Below are 20,137 nucleotides of genomic sequence, written 5' to 3'. Positions count from 1 at the left end.
ACAAGAGTAGAGAGATCTACAGAATCCTTTCAGAACCTTTACAGAACCCAAAATATTATGCTAAGGGATTTCCCTTCCTCTCCAGGAATCCACCACGTTATCCTTACTGGAGATACAGTAATGAAATCGCATGAAGAATCTCACTTTTACAAGAAAAGCTTTCAAATCATGCTTTTGTGCATGATGCACCCCACTCTAGGACATAACCCAAGAAGGCTTTAAAAAAGGCCTGCTGTGAGGCTGAAAGAAAGCTGTGGAAAGAACAAACACCAGTAGATCAGTCTGGGAAAATAGTGATTTTATTCTTCACGTTAAAAGCAAAAAATGGAGATTGTTGTTTGACAGGTTGGCACCTACATGACGATGCAGCTCCAACGCGTCCTGATGAGCCCGAGAGTGTAGGGCCAATAAAGATTCACCTTAACAGTTCCTGAAATGATGGAGGCACTCTGAACGAAGGGACACACAATGTGTTCCAAGGTCTGTGCAAATCAGCAGTGGCACGAAGATACGAGGAGAACAAGGCAAAACAGCAAGACAGTTTTCTCCATGAAGATGCCTACTCACCTTAAGAGCACAACTTTAGGGGCTCGGGGTCTTTTTTTCCAGCGCTGTTACCCATGGAAAAAAAGGGAAAGAACTTCCCTTTCTTATCACTCTCAGCAATGTTGAAAGCATACAGAGTCGTTTGACCTTGGGGGTCGTAGAATGACAGCTGTCCAGCTGAGATGTCCAGTAGCATCCCAATCTTTCGTGGTTTCGACCTCACATTCAAACGTGTCCAAGGGTCAGTGCAGGCCCAGTACTCTACCCCGTCTGACAGAGCCATGACCCAAAAGCCATTTCTGGGGCAGAGAATCACTGTCCCTTTCCTAGTCACAGCTTCAGAAGCTACTCCCAGTTCCCAGCTGTTTTTCTTTCCCACGTCCACTTCCCAATAGTGCTTGCCAGTGTTGAAACCCTCGGTTGCCAAGATGAAGATGTGGGAGTCGAACCTTTTGCTATTCATGGCCACATCTCTGTTAGTCCCTGTATCCTTTACACTCTTTCCTTCATCAAAGACTTCCAGTCTAGGGTGAGCTGTGTCAGCATCGAAGGTTACAGAATTTCTGTCTGAAAAAAAAGCAGGAATCATCTTACTAACTCTTCCTCCTCTGGATAACAGTCAATCAGTCAATCTGAATCGTCACCCCAAAAGCGAGAAAATAGAACCCAGCCAACTAATATTCTTATTTCCTTCATTTCCTAATTTTATTCTTTATTCTTATTTCCTTATTTCTAAATAAACAAGTGCATTGGAGACAACTTTCAGTCGCTCCACACTGCCTGTATCTGACGTGCTGATGCAGGGAAGAGAGACGTGCATCGCAGCAGGGCAAAGATTTCACTGGTGGCGGTAACCACTAGTGCAGGGGCAATGACAAGAAATTAGGATTGAAGGGAGGAAATGGGTGGAAATACACAGAAATGAAATCAGCAGCCTTTGTCACAGAGATATACCACGTTTTCTGTTCCATCCATCATTCAGGTAATTATCAGGCTGAACACACTTGCCCTTGTTGCACAGGATCTTAACTTTGGAAGGGAATAAATCTGTGGCTCGTACTGCGAATTTGTCACCAATGAAGACACTCAAGTGTGCACGTGTGGCACTCTGGGATGCTCCAAAGATGAATTCACGCTGCTGTGAATGCACCCTGTTACTGGTGCACAGAAGATTTAAGAGACAAAACTTTGAGCAAATGAGACAACTCATTTTTGGGTGCTGTTCCACATGCAACACACATTACCCAGGATTCTCCCAACAAGTTCAAGAGCTCTCACCCAAAAAGACAAGTTTCTCCAGGTATTCTGCAGATAAAGACATGAAAATAGTGAGTAGGTCAGATCGGCTCAGAAGGTGATGATTTGCATAATGGAAAAATAATGATCTTCCAGATTAGAGTGGGCATCTCCACAGCTGATGGCAGTGCTCATTACTGAGATGCTCCACACAAGAGCTCAATACACAGAGAAGCCAACCGAGCCTTCAGCATCCTTGTCATCTGCAAGATCATGTGGTTGTCAACCAAAAATTATACAAAGCACTGGCACAGAACAGAACGCAGCTCAGCTGCTCATACGAACAGGGCGTACATCAACCTCATAACTACACGTTCTGCTGCAGCTTTTAAGTGAGATACTTCCCACCACAATTTCACTTCGTATCAGAGGTGATAACCTTCAACATCCTTCCCACTGAAGTGCAATGAGAATAGTCTGGGACCTCCTGACTGCAAAAATCTCCCTTTCTCTGTGGTTTAATTGCGAAGAACAAACCAAATCAAGGGTCAGAGAAGCTTACCAGTTCTTCTCCTTAAGGACTCTGAAAAAGAATATAAATCACCCACATTAAATTAAATTAAAACATTTTTTTTAAAAAATCTCAGCATTTCTATTAAGGAAGAAGAAGAGATATTGATGATTGAGGTGCAAGTAGTCTTTTGAGGAGACAGGGTTAGGAGAAGAATCTCAGAGTTAAACTGCCGTCCAAGAGGGAGAAACAGAAATTAAATGGGACAAGAACATCGGCCAGCCTGGAAAACAGCAAGCAGCAGGGATCAGGGGCAAGTCAGTAGAGCATTTTAGGGTCAGAAGGAATAACAGAGCGTTGTAATGGAACTGATTGCATTGCATTCACTTTTGTTTAATTTTTACCACTCCTTTAAGACGAATAGGAGGGGGATAGATTCACTTACCTATCTCCTCATCAAGTTTTTCTGAAGCTGAGATAATGGTTTCTTCTGAAGGTGAAACTAAACAGAACAACAACAAAAACACATGTAATGTTCAACTTTCAGGGTTAATTATTTGAAAGATAGAATCATAGAATTATTTGTCCATTTAGGCTGGAAAAGGCTTTCAAAATCATCAAGTCCAACCATCAATCTGTTTCATCACTAAACTGTGTCCCTTGGTGCCTTAGAGCCACGGGCTGCAAGGAATTCCTGCTTAGCCACAAGACTTTGAAGCAGATGTCCTTTGCAGTCCTTCATAACCAGGACTTCATTGTTCAGAAAGGGGGGGAAAAAGATTTTCATGGATCCCACAAGAGAGCAAAATTAGGACTGTGAGAAGGAGGAGTTGTTCGAAGCTTCTCATGGGAAGCTTTAAAGAGATTTTGGGCAAAATTTACTGCAGGATACTTAGGGAAAGGTAGAAGGGAGTTGTTGAGGTGGACTTGGGAGGAATACTGAGAAAGAAAGGATAAAAAGTCTGGCTGGTTGATGCGCCTGTCTGCCTCGGTGCTGTACAAGATTCCTTTTTGCCCCTCCAACATCTTTCTGAGCTGCGAGGTGTCACTATTAGAAGCAGTAACTGCACATTATTTTGTTAGCACACATCTGCACAGAGATTGCACAAACTTACCTTCTTCTGCAGGGGTATTTCCTGCAAAAGATCAAAAGCACTTTCAGTCAGTGCAAAGCCCCTGGGTTACAAAGTGTTTCTGGGGACATCATCGACCAGCTCGAACCCATGCCTTCGTCCAAGGGGTCTTGGGATGCAAAATGATACTTTAAATGGCCAAGCAGAGAACAGATCCAAAAGGCTCTTCTGGTTTTTCTAATAATTTTTTAGGTAAAAAGAAAAAAAAAGGATGAAAGGAAGAAAGGGAGAAAGGAAGAAAGGGAGAAAAAGAGAAAAGGAGAAAGGAAGAAAAAGAGAGAGGGAGAAAGGGAGAAAAAGAGAGAGGGAGAAAGGAAGAAAGGGAGAAAGGGAGAAAGGAAAAAGAGGAGAGAGGGAGAAACGAAGAAAGAAAAGGAAGGAAGGAAGGAAGGAAGGAAGGAAGGAAGGAAGGAAGGAAGGAAGGAAGGAAGGAAGGAAGGAAGGAAGGAAGGAAGGAAGGAAGGAAGGAAGGAAGGGAAAAGAAAAAAAAAAACAAAAAAAAAAGAAGAAAAAAGAAAAAAAAAGAAAAAAGAGAAAAGAGGAAAAAGGAAAAAGGAAAGAGGAAAGAGAAAGAAGGAAATAGAAAAAAAGGAAAAATAAAAAAAGGAAAAAAGAAAAAAGAAAAAAGGAAAAAGAAAAAAGAAAAACGAAAAAAGAAAAAAGGAAAAAGAAAAAAGAAAAAGGAAAAAAGAAAAAGGAAAAAAGAAAAAAGAAAAAAGAAAAAAGAAAAAAGAAAAAGGAAAAAGGAAAAAGGAAAAGTGCTTTTACTAAAATTCCTTTGTGACTGCTTGCAAATAGAGGTAGTTGACAAAAATCACTCTTTAACCACCTTTACAGTGGTGTTGTTGCCCTCACAGCAGATGCAGCAGATGACAGAGCCGTGGAGATTCGTGCCAATATTAACTTGAATGGAAGACACAAGACACAACTGGCTTCTGAGATCCTGCATCAGAAGTTCAATACGGTGTAGTCGAATATGGCATAGACATCATTTTTTTACTACTCTGTGCACCATAACTCTTACCTTCAGAATTGTCAGGAATGAGTGACCCTAGAGAGGAAATAAGAGGTTGGTGTTCTTATTCCTGTGTCCATCCAAACAAAAACAATATTAGTTGAAAAATTTAATGTGCTCGTTTCAGTTGACCACCCAGGACGGATTCTCAGCTCCACGAGTGATTAATGGAATCATAGAATATCCTGAGCTGGAAGGAACCCACGGGGTTCAGTCCTTTTTGACTGCTAAGACAGAGCATTCATTCAAATTGGACTTAGTGCCAACTAAAGCTCCCAGAATCCATCTTCCCTCTTCCCCTTTCTTTTGATCTGCCTTGGGAGGGAAGAGCTGCCTCCCTGAGCTGCCCTTTGATGGCAAATGGGTGTGTGGGCCCAGATTCACTTTCCCTTACAAAGATATTTAGAGGCTCAGGTGTGCTGGGGGCACACAGACAGCTGCACAGATCTTCTTGAAGGCAAACAGTATCTTACGACACCTGAAATGACATTTGTGCTTGCATTTCTGCAAATGAGTCTTGGATATCGGTGATGACACTGCATTTCGGTCTGAAATCAGACAAGGCAGGCACCTCAAAACTTGCAAAATCTCTCGTACTCTCAATTTAATTCATTACTTACAGCATCTGGGAATCACGTTTGGGTCACACCCCATGGTCCCAGAGCAGCTCTGAAGTGCAAACTCCAAACAGATACACAATCAAGTACCAACGAAGACATCTGTAATCATCAGCATTTACTCTAACCTACACTTTACCTCTTTCAGGATCTCCTTCAGGATCCTTTGAACGATTAACTGAAAAAAAAGAAGAAGAAAAAAAAACAAAAAGAAAAGAAAGAGAGAGCATGAAAACTCCACAGTGGATGTGAAAGCTTAAACGTTAAACTTCCCATAAAATATTGGTGTCTGGAAGTTTTTGGGATCGTTTAGGGCTTGGACAGCTTGATTCAAACAAATCAAGAAAGTGGTGTTACTGAATGGAAATCAATGTAGTTGTACTCTCTTCTCGTTCCTTTTCCCTCTCATATGGAAGCTGAAGCCATTAAAATATAACAAGCACATTTTGGTGCAGAGGGAGGAGCGTGAAGGTCAGCACCTCAGAGATGACCAGCAGTGCCAAGATCAGAGCCAGGTTTTATGGCTCTGGACCACGTGGATGAGCTGAACCCAACAGTGAGAAGGAAGGATGGGGGAGAATGATTATCGGTTCCAAACATCTGCAGTTACTGCTCACACTTTGGCAAGGTATGGACTGAGTGCTTCACTCTTCACATCTCCACCTGGATGCCGTGTAAATAAGGATGGAATGAGGGCAGCAGAACTTGGAGCACATACAAGCTGCAGATGTTGGGAGAAAATGCCCGTACCTGAACAGAAGCAATAGTAGAACGCAATGATGATGGCCATGAGAAGGAGAACGGAGACTAAAGCAGTGACACCTATGAGGAGGTTGTGGTTCGCTTCAATCAATTTGGATACATCAAGAGTTTCTAGCAGGAAAGAAAGAAAAAACATTAGACTCCTGAATTTAGAAGCCTACATTGAAGCATTCAGTTGTGATTTCAAAGCAGGATTCAGTCAAAACCCACAGGACTCCCGCGTCCTTCTGCAGAAAAGGAGGGGGCCTCACATGGCATTAAATGGTTCAGGCAACCAAATTCAGCCTCCCAGTGCGGGCAGTGTAGGATGACTCCACAAGGAGATAAGAGCAGAGCAAGTAGGTGGTTGGTTGTATTCCCACACTGTTCTCTCCTGTCTTCCAGTGAAGCACGGACCTCCCGAGTCACGTCTGTCTACAGAAGCATTTGATAGATTTTGCTGATAGGAACTTATCCAATCCTTCCTTTGAATTTGTGTTTTCTTTTGCTCTGCTACACAAAAATGAAACTGTTGTTACCGCAGTGGTGGAGCTGGAATGAATTAAACAGCTAAAGGTAGAGTGAGGAGAAGAGGGGGGTTGAACTCTTCATTTCCAGATGGAAATGACAGCTGTGGGAAATGAAAGTGTTGTTTCTGCCTTAAACATTAAAAAGGACAATCTTTGATCTAAAGAATTAAGAATCAACGCAAGAACTCGTAAGTGATGTAAGAATAATAAAGAATTAAGCCGTAACGTGCCCTTAGAAATAGCTGATGTAGAAAGTAAGAATACCACACATGTTAGTAACATATTTTAGAAATGTAATTACTAAATTGCTTGATGGATGCTTTCACACGATGCTGCAAATAATTTGAAGGTTCTAAACTATACGAGCATAGCATCCTGAAATAAGAAACATGTTGTAAGGCTGCTCATTAGACTGGTGGAAATACAATATATTTAACAAACTTTCAAGAGTCAGGGCCTTTACGCAGAGCAGAACTGTCTTGCTTTGTGGAAATGCATTCCAGCATTCATTTATGAATGTCTATTCAGGCCATAGACAGACTCCAAGATGCTGCCCTCTATCCTCCTTATCTCTATGCAAGGACAGATGAACGACCAGAACAACGACCCAGTGTGAAAGGGCACCAATGTTAGAGGGGGGGTTAAACAATTAAAAGACTCTGTGTTTATGTTGTAAATCCGAAAAGTCATCACCAAAATGCTTGCAATTGTTAGAAGTCAATTAACCAATGAAGACGTGTGTGTTTGAGAAGCAAAGATTTGTGTCTACCGTATCTACCTGGTGTTTGTATGATTAGAGAAGAGTCGAGAAAGAGTGTGAACCTGCAGCACTCAGCCAGTGAGGAACCAGGGGAGAAAGAGCTCAGCATCAGGCAATAGGGATACAAGATGGAACCGTTGTTTTCTCGGGGCTCTCCTGCTTGCAACGGCGAATAAAAAATCTGCTTCATCAGAGAAACCGTCCTAGAAAATTCTTTGGATATTTCCAACTCAGCTGGAAGCCATGAAACTACTTCCAGAACTGGAGAGCATCCCCTAGCGCCTGGATACAGGAATGCAAAAGGCTGCACTGCTTTTTAAAATGCATTTGTTTGTTTGATTGATTGATTAATTGCTTACGAGAAGCTCTCAGATATTACAGGGAGGAGGCATTTACCTGCACGAGCCATCTGGAGCAGAAGCAGAACACAGAAGAAACAACTCATCTCAGGACTGTTCATCTGCCACACTGTTTCTTGCAGAGCTTTTAAATCTGACCTGAAAGGTAATTTAGAGCAAGCAGTGGCCAAAACAAAACCACATGATGAAAACATAGCCACTGATCCTATACTTCTGCTTGATCTTTCCTGCTGGCAGGATGTTTGCACCTGAGTAGCTGACGCCTTGCTGAGTGCATGTTTATTTTTCTGTAACCACCAACTCTTTCACTTTCCTCCTTTCTCTGAGCTTTTATTGCTGTGCACAAGGTACGTGACAAACCTTCGGTCAGCTCGCTTGGCTTTCTCCTCTAAGCGTTTTGCCCCACCATATTTGCCCTACTCCTCTGTGCTGCTTGAGGGGACGAGGCAGAATTGGGTGGATGGGAGGAAGGTGCTTTCAGTTTGCTTTAGTTCACTTTTCTCCAGTCTTCTATCAATTACCAATAAATTACATTAATCTCCCCTATACTGAGCCAGCGCCAGTAGTAACAATAATGAACGCATTCATTTCTTGTCCTCATCTCATCCAATGAGCCTTTTTCCATAGTATTTCCCCTCCTTCTCTCCTCCCTGTGACTTTTACACAGACGTGCATGCGACATTTGCTGCATTTTGGGGTGACAGTAAAGTCACCAGGTGCCTCAGCTGAAGGAATTGAGCACCAGGTCTCAAGACAAAGGCCGACATCCCAAATGTCAGCTGAACCACAGGTGGAGTCATTCGGACAGATGAACCCCGTCTTTAAACCAAATATAACTATTTTAAAAATAGGAGTCTATTCCACAGAAGCCAACGAATGGAAACATAATTTGAAGATACAGATCAGAAGGAAATGAAAAAAAAAAAAGAAATGGATATATGAGAATTTACCTGTACAGAAACCGGTGAACTCATAAATTCAACTGGAACTCTTGACTGCACAGTTAAATATAAACAGCACATGGCACTGAAAGAAAGGCAATTATGGATCACATGAAAGAAGGTGGTGCTGGCATCTGTGGCCTTTCTTCCCCGTTGGTAGGACTTTGTTCTTCCTCTTTCTGAGCTTTATCAGTTTCCCATTTGCCTTTCCAGGTATATCTAAGTGGCAACAGGACAATTCTGATGTTGAAGACATTCTTCCCAGTTTGTTGTCTTGTCCAGATGCCAGATGCCCACCCAGCTGTTTTCCACTCCTCCCTCCTCAACAAAACACAGAAAAGAAGATGAAAAAGGTCATGAATTGAGATAAAGGCAAGGAGATCACTTAGCAGTTGTCACAATAGATAAAGCAGATTCACTCTGGTGAAAATTCAATTTGTCACAAATTAAAATAGATACAAGTGGTGAGAACCAGAGACAAAATTGAACCAACACTTTTCTTACTTCTGCTGCCCTTCTTGGGCTCAGTTTCACCCTTTTATTCCCAACCCCACTCCTCACTGAGTGGCACAGGACACAGGGAATGAGCAAATAATTATCTTCTGCTCCTTCTTGCAGGTCATTTCCAACCTTGTGATTCTGTGATTCTGTGATTCTGTGATTCTGTGATTCTTCCTCACACTTTTCCCTGCTGTGGGACCTTTCCCCACACTGTGGGTCCTTTCCAGTGGCTGCAGTCCTATAAGATCAACCTGCTCCAACGAAAGTCATCCTCTCCCCTTTATATGAGCATGAAAATCCAACACAGCCTGGCTGTTCAACTGATTTCCACTTCACTGAATGTTCCACTCAGTATCTCCACGAGGATATTACAGGAGACAGAATCAAAAGCCTATCACCAAGAGCAGGTGAACAGCTCCCTCTGCTTTCTTATCTACCAAGTTTGTTACCTCGTTGTAGAAGCCTTTCGGATTAATAAGGCATGATTTGCCCTTCACAGAGCCATGCTGACTGCACTCAATTACATTCTTGTTTTGTTTGGGGGAGGGGTTTCTCCAGCTCCTTTCCAGGGTCTGTGATGAAAAGGTTTGCCCTGTAGTTACCTGAGTCTTCCTTCTGCCTTCCTTGAAGTTGATGTTTGCTCTCTTCCTTCTCTCCAAACTGCTATGAAACTTCCAAAGATAACTGAGAGTGGTCTTTCAATGACATCAACCAGCTCCCTCAGACCTGGTGGATGCAGCCTGTCGGGCTCCATGGATTCGTGTATGTTATATTACTTTTGAGTACTCCCTGACACCAAGGACAGCCTTTTTCTTCCTCCTTCTTCTCTTCTCTTTCTTGAAGAAAATTCATTTTTGTTTCTAAGGCAGGCTAAAAATACTTCATAGAATCATAGAATGGCCTGTGTTGAAAAGCTTCAACCCCCTGCTGTGTGGCAGGGTTGCCAACCAGCAGCCCAGGCTGCCCAGAGCCACATCCAGCCTGGCCTTGAATGCCTGCAGGGATGTGGCATCCACAGCCTCCTTGGGCAACCTGTTCCAGTGCCTCACCACCCTCTGTGTGAAAAGCTTCCTCCTAATGTCTAACCTAAATCTCCCCTGTCTTAAAACCATTTAAAACTTTTAAAGCCATTCTCCCTTGTCCTGTCACTATCAACCCATGTAACAGTGCTTGCTGCATCACGTTTCAAAGAAGAAACAGTTGTGAGAGGTAATATTAAGAGGTGAGTCCAATGAAAATCCAAGAACACCTGCATTCCAAGGCATGATCTTCAAAGTCACCCCCATTTCAAACCAAGTTCTCTCAGTGATATCTGCCAAGACCCAAGGACAAAGAGTCTCCGTTTACAGTGCACCTTGACAAGAAAGTGCTGGCATTACAATAAAACAGCAGCTGACCTTCAGGCAGAGCTGTACCAGGAGTTAATCTTTAATGCTTCAGTCTTCATTTCAGTTCCACTGTTCAGAGTTCACTCCCTTTGATCTACAGACTTAAGATGTGGAGTCCTTTCCTAATTGACATTAGCTGAAATACATTTTTAATTCTGCAATAAGGCTCAGTGTTGATTATAGGCAGTGGACATCCAACTCTTCCTCCCTGTAACACCAAAGAACCCTTTGCATCTAACTGCAACACAAGGATGCTTCCCTCCTATGGCAGGTAAGACATGGAGGAGCAAGGAGGTTAAGTCCTGGGCAGAGGCTGATTCCCCCAACAGAGGGATAGGAGCAATCTGTAGATCCACAAAACGTTGCCGTGTGCTGAGAACTCACTCTGTGCTGAGCAATGAACCTCCTGCGTGCTCAGAATCAGCCTGTGCTATTTTTGCATCCCTCTTTCTTAGCGCTCTCTGGCCTGGCCAGACTCCATCTCAAGACGAAAGGAATTATTAATCTCCTTATCAACCTTAGTCCAGAGATAAGGAATGTTAATTGGTAGCAAGCGTTGCTGTGTCTTTTGAGATCTTCCTTACCAAACCTGCCTGACTTATCAACAAGGCTTACAGTTTCACACAACGTCTAGAATTTCAGTTGCTGAGTCTTTTCATGGATGGATTCTGCAGATGGGGCCAAATTTTGATTAATCAGCAGAATGCAAAATTTTAACATTGATTTTACTTAAAAGAACGTGAGTCACTCGCTCAGCTCAAAGAAAAAGATGCTGCTGGAGATGTTGGTGCCCCTGAACAGCACACTGACAAAGGATGGAGATGGTTGGTTATAATAACTGTCCTGCCAGAGGGCAGGAGCAGGGCATCAAAGTCACGCCTGCCCAGTCTGGAGGTCCTCCAGACACCTTTTATGGTTTTGTCTCCAATACCTTCTTGTATTCTGTCTTGCTTCTGTCTTCAGTGAGAAAGCTCCCCTTCAGGAATCCGAGACCCTGGAGGTTAGTGAGAGGGTCTGGGGGATGGAAGACCTCCCTGCAGTCAGGGAAGAGGTGGTCTGGGAGCGCCTAGGCAACACCAATGTTCATAAATCCATGGGACCCGATGGGATGCATCCACGGGAGCTGAGGGAGCTGGCAGAGGTGATTGCTGAACCGCTTCTGTCATCTTTGAGAGGTCTTGGATAATGGGGGAGGTGCCTGAAGACTGGAGGAGAGCCAATGTCACTGCAGTCTTCAAAAAGGGCAAGAAGGAAGATCCAGGTGATTACAGGCCAGTCAGCCTCACCTCTGTCCCAGGAAAGGTGATGGAACAGCTGTGCTGGATGCCATCTCCAGACAACTGGAAGAAGAGGAGGTTATCAGGAGTAGTCAGCATGGGTTCACCAGGGGGAGGTCGTGTCTGACCAACCTGGTGGCCTTCTATGACGTTGTCTCTGGCTGGGTGGATGGGGGGAGAGCAGTGGATGTAGTCTACCTTGATTTCAGCAAGGCATTTGATGCTGTCCCCCACGACATCCTTATAACAAAGCTGAGGAAGTGTGGGATAGACGAGTGGACAGTGAGGTGGGTTGAGAACTGGCTGAGTGGCAGAGCGCAGAGGGTCGTCGTTGGTGGTGCAGAGTCTGGTTGGAGGCCTGTAAGCAGTGGTGTTCCTCAGGGGTCGGTGCTGGGTCCTTGTTCAACATCTTCATCAATGACCTTGATGAGGGGATGGTGGCCACCCTCAGCAAGTTTGCTGATGATACAAAGTTGGGAGGATTGGCTGACAGCCTGAAGGCCGTGCTGCCATTCAGCGAGAGCTGGACAGGCTGGAGAGCTGGGCAGAAAAAAACCGGATGAGGTTTAACAACAGCAAGTGTAGAGTCTTGCATCTGGGGAGGAATAATTGCATGCACCAGTACAGGGTGGGGGATGAGCTGCTGGAGGGGAGCTCTGTGGAGAGGGACCTGGGTGTCCTGGTGGACGACAGGTCGGCCATGAGCCAGCAGTGTGCCCTTGTGGCCAAAAAGGCCAATGGCATCTTGGGGTGCATTAAAAAGAGCGTGGCCAGCAGGTCGAAGGAGGTGATCCTCCCCCTCTGCTCTGCCCTGGTGAGGCCTCATCTGGAGCTCTGCGTCCAGTTCTGGGCTCCCCAGTACAAAAAAGACAAGGATCTCTTGGACAGAGTCCAGCGGAGGGCCACAAAGATGGTGAAGGGCCTGGAGCATCTTTGCTATGAGGAAAGGCTGAGTGAACTGGGTCTGTTCAGCCTTGAGAAAAGAAGACTGAGAGGGGACCTGATCCAGGTCTATCAGTATCTGAGGTGTGGGGGGCAGAATGGCGAGGCCAGACTGTTTTCAGTGGTCAGTGGAGACAGGACAAGGGGAAACGGCTGAAAACTGCAGCATAGGAAGTTCTGCACCAATGTGCACAAGAACTTCTGTACAGTGAGGTGACGGAGCACTGGAACAGGCTGCCCAGGGAGGTGGTGGAGTCTCCTTCTCTGGAGATGTTCAAGACCTGCCTGGATGCCGACCTGTGCGACCTGCTGTAGGGAACTGCTTTGGCAGGGGGTTGGACTCGATGAGCTCTGGAGGTCCCTTCCAACCCCTACAATTCTGTGATTCTGTGTGATCTCTGAGCAACGATCCATTGGTTGGGTGTGCATTAGGAAACAAGAAGTCATTTCACAGTCAGGAAGTAAAGATTTTTCTAAACATCTGCCCACTTCATTGCCTTTGTGTTCATTGGCTTTTGCCCTTGTGCCTCCCATGCTGGAAACGTTCATCTGTCTGAGATGCAGTACTGAGATGCATCTTCACTGACCTGCCTCAGCTCAGGTCTCAGAGGTACTCATTTCTCCTCGTTAGATGAGGAGGGTTTGAGTCTGATGAGCCCTGATGCACACACCTGTGACCACATAAGGCTCGTCTGGCCCCGTGTGAGCAAATTTCAACGTCGTTTTGAGGAATTTGTGCTCCGTGTAGAAGTCCTGTAAGTGCCATGACATTGTCCAAGAGACGAGGAAACCCCAAAACCACACAGAGCCTTTCACAAACAAACACTCAGCTTCAAAGCATAATCAGACCACAGGTGGGTGCGCAGCCCGCTGCTGCTCCTGCCTTCATTTTCACTTCTGTTCTGCTGTTTAATCAGTCACAGACACGGTGACAGAACAAAGCCAGTCTGTGACACAGAGGCACAGAAGATTCCCTTAGTCTTCCCAGTCGAATCTGGTGTAATTCTCTCTGAATGCACCCTGAGAGCGACGTTCTGTGCACAGGGCTGTGACAGAATCCTTGCACTTCAGGCTCACAGTGGGTACCAAAACACAGCCAGCCTGGGCATCTTCAGAGCTTCTTCCACCTGAAGCCACAGCAGTAATGCATAACCACAGCTCATCACTCCGTGATTCCTCTGATTCAAGACTGTGGTGAGATTGATGATGCAGCAAAGTGCAGCTTGTGGATTTGCATGACAACATCATTATGTTCCACTTTGGTGTATCTGTGATGTTTTATTAATATTGCAGGCATTGTGTACATAAGCAAGTCATAAATCTTATTCTGCCAGATGTGACATGAGAGCAAACCCCATAAATACTCTCTGCCCCACGTTACACCCCAGGAGCCCTGTGCAAGGAAACACAGTGGCCGTGACCCAGTCCCAGGGCTTTTGCCATGCTGTAGCCTACAGGGCTCTGCTGTCATTTATCTGCTTCACAGGAGGCAGGAGGGGAAAGAAAAGCCCAATTACTGCAGCTACAGCCTGCAGGCCCTGAACGAGGAGACTCCAGGTGCACCAAGAGCCACGCACGCAGGAAGAAGCAGGCAGGAGACAGCTAGCAAAAATAAGAGCACATCTGGGGCAGCACTTCCTTGCTAGATAGACTCTTCTTCATAATTGTTGGCAAGATTTTCCCCCTTTGCTTTCTTTCCAACTCTCAGAAATGTTCTTCCAACTCCTCAAATAGAACCATTTCTGGAGCTTCCGAGGAGGAACCGCACAGTTGTGGCAGCAGCAACAAGGGGCTGCAATTCTGCACAACAGGGGGAGGTGTTTGCAGAAGTCAGAGAGGAGAGTGTGATGTGTGGCTAGAAAAAGTATCTCGTGATTTGCCATTTTTCTGCAAGCAGAGGGAACGTAAGAACAGGAGATGCATGAGGAGGTGAACAAACAATACCATGACGTGTCTGAGGAGCGTATCACTCAATTCCAGCGGGAAGGACTCCAACTCACCTTGTCCCTTTGATAGTGGACAATGGTGGCATCTGTGGGGGAACAAATACACCGTGAGTGCTCAGTACCAATATGGGAACAGGGGAGAACCACCATTGGTTTGGGCAGCAGATGATGGGTTCTGCTCTGACTGCCCAACCCCGTTTGCCCACTCTGTGCAGGAAGATACGCAGGAGCAGAGATGATGGGCTTTGGGGCATTTTCCCATTGGTGGAGGCATTTTCTCTCTTTACATCTCAGCCTGCTGCTCTGCAATGAAATTCGAGCTGCAAGCAGAGCAAGGTGCACGCGTGGTGGGGTTACATCCCCTGCCTCCAACCACAGCATCCTCCCTTTTGCTGCTGCCTGCACTTGCAGAGCCACCTCTGAGATATTTCCCCACCCCTGTCTCTGTAAGCATCCTCCAGTGTGGGGCTGAGCCTTGGGCCGGGCTTGAAACAAACACCACAGGGAGGAGAAAATGAAGAAGGTGAACAGCAGAGTCTGAACTGAGAGATCCACCATGGATGTGGGATTTGTCACCACAAGCACTGGGATGAAAGCAGCACGGAGAAATTCTCCCTTGATGAATAGTTTTGCGAGTCCCATCATGAAAGGAACTGGTGGGATTGCGAATGGGAGCTCATGGGAAGGGGATCCCCATGGAAAAGAGGTGCCCAGCACTCACAGTGTAGTTCTCCATAGTCGGTGGCTTCCGTCGGCTGGCTGGGAACGTGCTGCTGCCTGGAGAGGAAAGGGAAACGGATTTGGGCTGTGTGTTTGCTGGGGATATTCACTGAATGATGCCTCCTTGCATTGGGCACTGCGTTCGATCCAAACCCACGGCAATCTCTCATCCACCAGGTGCCCATGTTCTGTTGGAAATATTCCCATGAGGAAATGCTCTCTTCCCCAACAGGATGGAAATCCCACCTTATCTTGGGGGAACCCGCAGATCATGCTGCCCTGCACAGGGTCCCAGCTGCACCTGAATCCCCCAGCCCTGACTAGGCCATTACTGCTCACCTTTGGCACCTCTCCCTGCAGGTACCTGCAAGAAGAAACGTCCCACATCAGAGCTGTGACAGCCTCGTGGATCCCTCACAGTTCCCACAAACCCTCACCTTTCTTGACGGTCCAGAAGGTCGCTGCAGACAGGAGGAGGATGACAGTCACCGATGCCACCGCAGTGACTGCGGAGGCCTGCTGGTTGTTGGGGTCTGGGAACAGATTGGAGGCGTGGGGACAGAGAGCTTGGGGTTGATGGAGTGCGGTTGAGTCCGAAGGGAGTGATGTGGACACAGGGGTGTGTTGGGGACGCAGTGACAAAATGGGGACAAAGGAGAGCGAGAGGGAAGATTGGGATGCATGGGGACTGCAGGAGTAAAGGGGAAAGCCTCACCAGCAGTTGCTGTCCCTTCCGTGGAGCCGGACACGTGGCCTGTTGGCACAAATGGATGGGCTGAGTATCCCCTGAACTCTCACCTCTGCATGAACACAGCCCCTGAATGCATTGGTAGGGGCACAGCTTGCAGCCGTGGGCAGGAGTCCACTCAGCCAGCTCTGCCCCTGAGACACGTGGAACGATGCGGGTTCTCTCCCACATGGGTATCGATTATGGAAACTATGATGGATCAAGAAATGCATGGCAGAGATGCAGCTGTGCATTGTATGATACTGCAGCACAGCCCTCTTCTTTCCTTGCCCTTGGGGATAAGAAAGGGCTAGTATGTTGCCCTGCCTAGATGAGATGGCAGCATCAAATTTACAAGACTGCATCCTGTGTTTCCCCTCCTGCCGTCATCTAAAGGCTCTTTTTGGTGGCTTTGTTGAAGGTGGGGGCACCCAGACCCCAAAGCTCACCGACATCTGGCCATCCCCACACCATGGCCACAGCATCATCTTCTTCCCGAGTGGGAACTCACACAGTAAGGAACAATCTCACTCCTGGAAATCGCTCCAATTTCCCTTCCATACGCTCATAAAGATGTTGCAACGATCCTTGAAGCATCCTTACCCCTCTTCAAAGGCTCCATGGCCACCCCCTATCTTTCCTTTCTTTTCCTGGGCACTGCAGAGCCCCATTTCTGCAGCGTGGGATGGAGAAGGGAATCCTTCCAGAACCAACCCCACCCTATGACATCTCTTGCTGCACATGGGATGTTCAGTCCCACCTGTGTCCCCACCACCCTGATCTCATGCCCCACCTGTGACATGCAGGTCCCGGGGAGCGCTGAGGACAGAGCTCCTCAGCCAGTTTTTCTTGCTCCTCTGCTCGTAGAAACACTTGTAAGTCCCACTGCTTCTCTCAGTGATGCTCAGCAGCATGGAGTTGATGACCTTGCCCTCTTGGGCTTTCATGCTGTACACCTCCAACCCATCCTTGCAGAAGACAATTCGGGTAGCAGGAAACTGGTCCTGAAGAACACACTGAGCCAGGACAACGTCCCCTTCCTGAGCACTGGATGCGTTAAGGTATAGGACAGGAGCCTGGAGAGCACCTGGAGAGATGGCACAGGGGTTCCACCAGCATCAGTAGCTGAAAAACACCTTGTATCCCAAGGCATGGACAACCAGCACTCCAGGGGTGGACATTGGGAATTCATTGGGAAAGATTCCTTTCTCACTTTCCGTCTCCTCCCCCACGATGTTTTCATTTTCTGGACCCATTCTCACACTCACCATCAGTCCTGGAGCTGCAGATGTTCTGTGTGCTCCCACCAGTACCTGCACCATGAGACAGAGAGGGTTTTGGTTAGAGGGACAATGTCCTGCTCACCCACATGTTCCTGCCCATGTCCTCGTTGCTGAGTAGGAGCAATCTCATCTGTGTTTTTGCATACTGCCTCTCCTCCATCTCCTTCTCAGCATATCTAAGCCCAGTCCAGATGTGTTTTCGGTTCCAGATGCAATCTCCTCAAATTCAAATTCAGACAGCATTCCTCATTCTCAAATTTTTACATGCCTACACACATGTTCCTACTCATCTTCAACCTCAGCACCACCCCAAGAATATTACTGGTGGGTTTCCTGCTCCAGGCAGGGTTCCCTGCTCCCCACAGCATCCCCAACTCACCAAGCAACAGCAGCAGGAGGGCAGAGACACGAGGACACGGCGTGGCCCATCCCGTCTGCACCCACATCTTTTGGAGATCTCTTCTCCCGGCTCCTGCTTTGCTGTGAGCTGGGTGCAGATGGTCACAGGTTTGTCTTGTGAGCCTTGGACGTGTCCTGTGGTGCTTCTGCAGCTGATGCAGAGTTATTCACAGCGAGAGGCTGTGATGCAGCCTATGGTGCATCTACTGCGTCAGCAGAGACACCGCTTTTATTTCAGGACATGTAGAGACCTCAGCATGGTCCGCGTTTCCTGTTTCCTGGAGGGAGGAAACTTCTCCTTTCTCCCTCTTTTCCCCACATCTGCTTGCTGATCATGGCCTCATTCTGCATGCAGTGTCACTTTGGTCTCTTTAGGTCAGCTGTCCTCCCTGCTCTGTCTCCTCCAAACTGCTGACCACCCCCAGTCTATCAAAGTCATAAAAGAGAAAGGTTTGATTTGGAAGGGATCTTAAAGATAATGCAGTTATCTATACCATAGAATCATAGAATCTTACGTTCCATCCTTGAGCATCTCCAGAGATGAAGCATGCACTGCTTCTCCGGGCAGCCTGTGCCAGAGCCTCAACACACACTGAATCAAGAATTTCTTCCTAGCGTCTGACATTAATCACCCCACATCTATTTTAAAACCTTTCTCTTTGTCCTGCCACTGCCAAACTGTGTAATCAATCACTGTCCATCTTGTTTACAAGATCTCTTCAAATACAACTTCTCTGCGCCAGGCAGGGCATCTCTTCTGTGCTTTACACATATCCCCACTGCTCCTTTACTCTTTAGACTGCATTCTCAGCCCAATCTCACTCTCCAGGGAGCATCCCAGCAGTGAGAAGCCTGCAAACAACCCAAAGCCTTGAGTGCAGCCACACACTCTCCATCACCTGCAGAACTCCAACAGCAGAAAACTTCTTTGCACTCACTATCGCCGCCGTTGTCACCGCAAGGAAACAGCACTGCAGTTTCATTCCTTGCAGTAGAAGTAAACTAGCGCCTCTCCCCACTCCTCTGTCCCACAAAACATTTTCTCTGGGCTCACAATTGAGAATGTGTCCCTGCTTGGATGTAGGGCTGATGGTGAAGTCAAGGGGCAGAGCAGAACCACGGCTGCAGTTCTGCTGTCTGCTCTGAGAATGGAGGAACTCAGCCACCAGGAGCTCTGGCCCTGCATCAGCCCACAGAGACAACCAACAGAGGGCTACACGCAACCTGGAGACACACAAAGCGTCGCCACGTGCTGGGAACTCACTCTGTGGTGAGTGATGAACTTTCTGCATGCTCAGAATCAGCCTGTGCTATTTTTGCATCACCCTTTCTTAGCGCTCTCTGGCCTGGCCAGACACAGCTTCGTGCACACAGCAACGCCTCGTCTGTTTAGAAATGAGAACTTTCCTCCCACACAAGATTCACCCGACCGCTCCTTCAGAAAGATGCATTTCTCTGTGATGCTTTGCTTGCGCAGAGCTGGGCTTGAAGCAGCATTTAAAAGAGCAGTCCAGTCTGAGGGACCAAAAGCATGGCAGTGTGTGAGTGCAGAGGGCTGATGAGCTGCAAAGAACTTTGGCTGTTTGCACGGCGTGGCCACGGTTGCTTTGCTCTGTGCTGGACGATGAAGACAGGCCGAGTGTTTCCACTCAGCTTGGGAAGGGCTTGAGATCTGTGGGGCAGGATTCCCCTTGTGTTCGATCCATCTTCCTGCTGGCTTTTGATGAAAGGTGCTGTAAGTTGCCTGGTAGCAGTATTGAGCGTGTCCTTAATCTTCAGGCAGAATTTTGCTGCTCTCGGTCCCCCAGGTCAGGGCAGTTGTTGCACAGCGTGGATGAACAGAGAGCAAAAGCAAAGGTTTGGATTGTGTCATGGCCAGACTGCGGTCCAAACACCTACAATGAAACCCAAAAGCAGTTCAGAGATCGTTTATCAAAAAAGCTCTTGACCTTCTGTACCTTCTGCTAACGCAGAGATCTACCACCTGGTGATTTGCTTGCACCCAGTCTTTACTGCATGCTCTGAAATGCTGCCATATTCAGTGTGCTTTATCTCAAGAGAAGATGAATTATTAATCTCCTTATCAATCTGAGTCCAGAGGTAAGGGATGATAATGGTTACACGTGTTGCTGTGTCTTTTGAGATCTTCAGTAGACATGCCTACATTACCTAAAAGGCTTTCACACAGTGTCCAGAATTCTCAGTTGCTGAGGCTCTTCTGTTCCCTGCATGGACTCCGCAGCTTGGGTTGAATTTTGGTCCATCAGCTGAACATAAAATCATGGCACAGACTCAGTCTCTGCATAAAAGGACACGTGGCACTGGCTCAGTGCTTAAAGAGGATGGTGGTGATGATGCCCACTGACACAGGATGGGTGTTTAAGTTCTTGCTGGTTGTAGCAACCAACAATCCTGTCAGGGGACAGGAGCAGGACAGGAAAGTCACAGCTGCCCCAACTCACAGGGACATCAGGCACCTTTCACCCTTTCATCTCCCTTCCTTTATGATTTCTCAGGAAGGATCCGTTGATTGGGTGTGAATTCGGAAACAAGAAGTGATTTATT

General features: G+C 46.8%; 1 protein-coding gene across 10 annotated transcripts; it reads right to left on the bottom strand.

Moving 5' to 3' along the window:
• Positions 1-281: 281 nt before the first annotated feature.
• Positions 282-20,131, bottom strand: LOC128091823 (E3 ubiquitin-protein ligase TRIM39-like). Of its 10 annotated transcripts, none has more exons than XR_008211520.1 (13): positions 17,553-20,131; positions 17,159-17,203; positions 16,684-16,977; positions 15,879-15,917; positions 15,601-15,696; positions 15,503-15,527; positions 15,165-15,220; positions 14,498-14,529; positions 8,399-8,474; positions 7,486-7,586; positions 5,809-5,931; positions 5,198-5,236; positions 4,376-4,477 (listed from the first exon to the last, which is right to left on the bottom strand). XR_008211520.1 is itself a non-coding variant. In XM_052705177.1 (12 exons), the coding sequence occupies exons 5-12, from the start codon at positions 7,547-7,549 to the stop codon at positions 569-571; spliced, it is 903 nt and encodes a 300-aa protein (XP_052561137.1). In that variant the 5' UTR covers positions 7,550-7,586; positions 8,399-8,474; positions 14,498-14,529; positions 15,165-15,220; positions 15,503-15,601; the 3' UTR covers positions 282-568. The 10 variants fall into 10 exon arrangements, 7 of the variants coding, with proteins under 7 accessions (XP_052561137.1, XP_052561138.1, XP_052561135.1 ...); XR_008211519.1 differs by having other exon boundaries at positions 7,486-7,581; XM_052705177.1 differs by lacking the exons at positions 15,879-15,917; positions 16,684-16,977; positions 17,159-17,203; positions 17,553-20,131 and adding exons at positions 282-1,113; positions 1,825-1,851; positions 2,345-2,365; positions 2,739-2,795 and having other exon boundaries at positions 4,451-4,477; positions 15,503-15,601.
• Between the last annotated feature and the right edge of the window lie 6 nt (positions 20,132-20,137).

This window comes from Tympanuchus pallidicinctus, unplaced genomic scaffold, assembly GCF_026119805.1.
Source record: "Tympanuchus pallidicinctus isolate F22 unplaced genomic scaffold, pur_lepc_1.0 scaffold52, whole genome shotgun sequence".
Lineage (NCBI taxonomy): Eukaryota > Metazoa > Chordata > Aves > Galliformes > Phasianidae > Tympanuchus > Tympanuchus pallidicinctus.
Note: the sequence above shows the minus strand (reverse complement) of the source record. Positions and strands in the feature narration are given on the sequence as shown.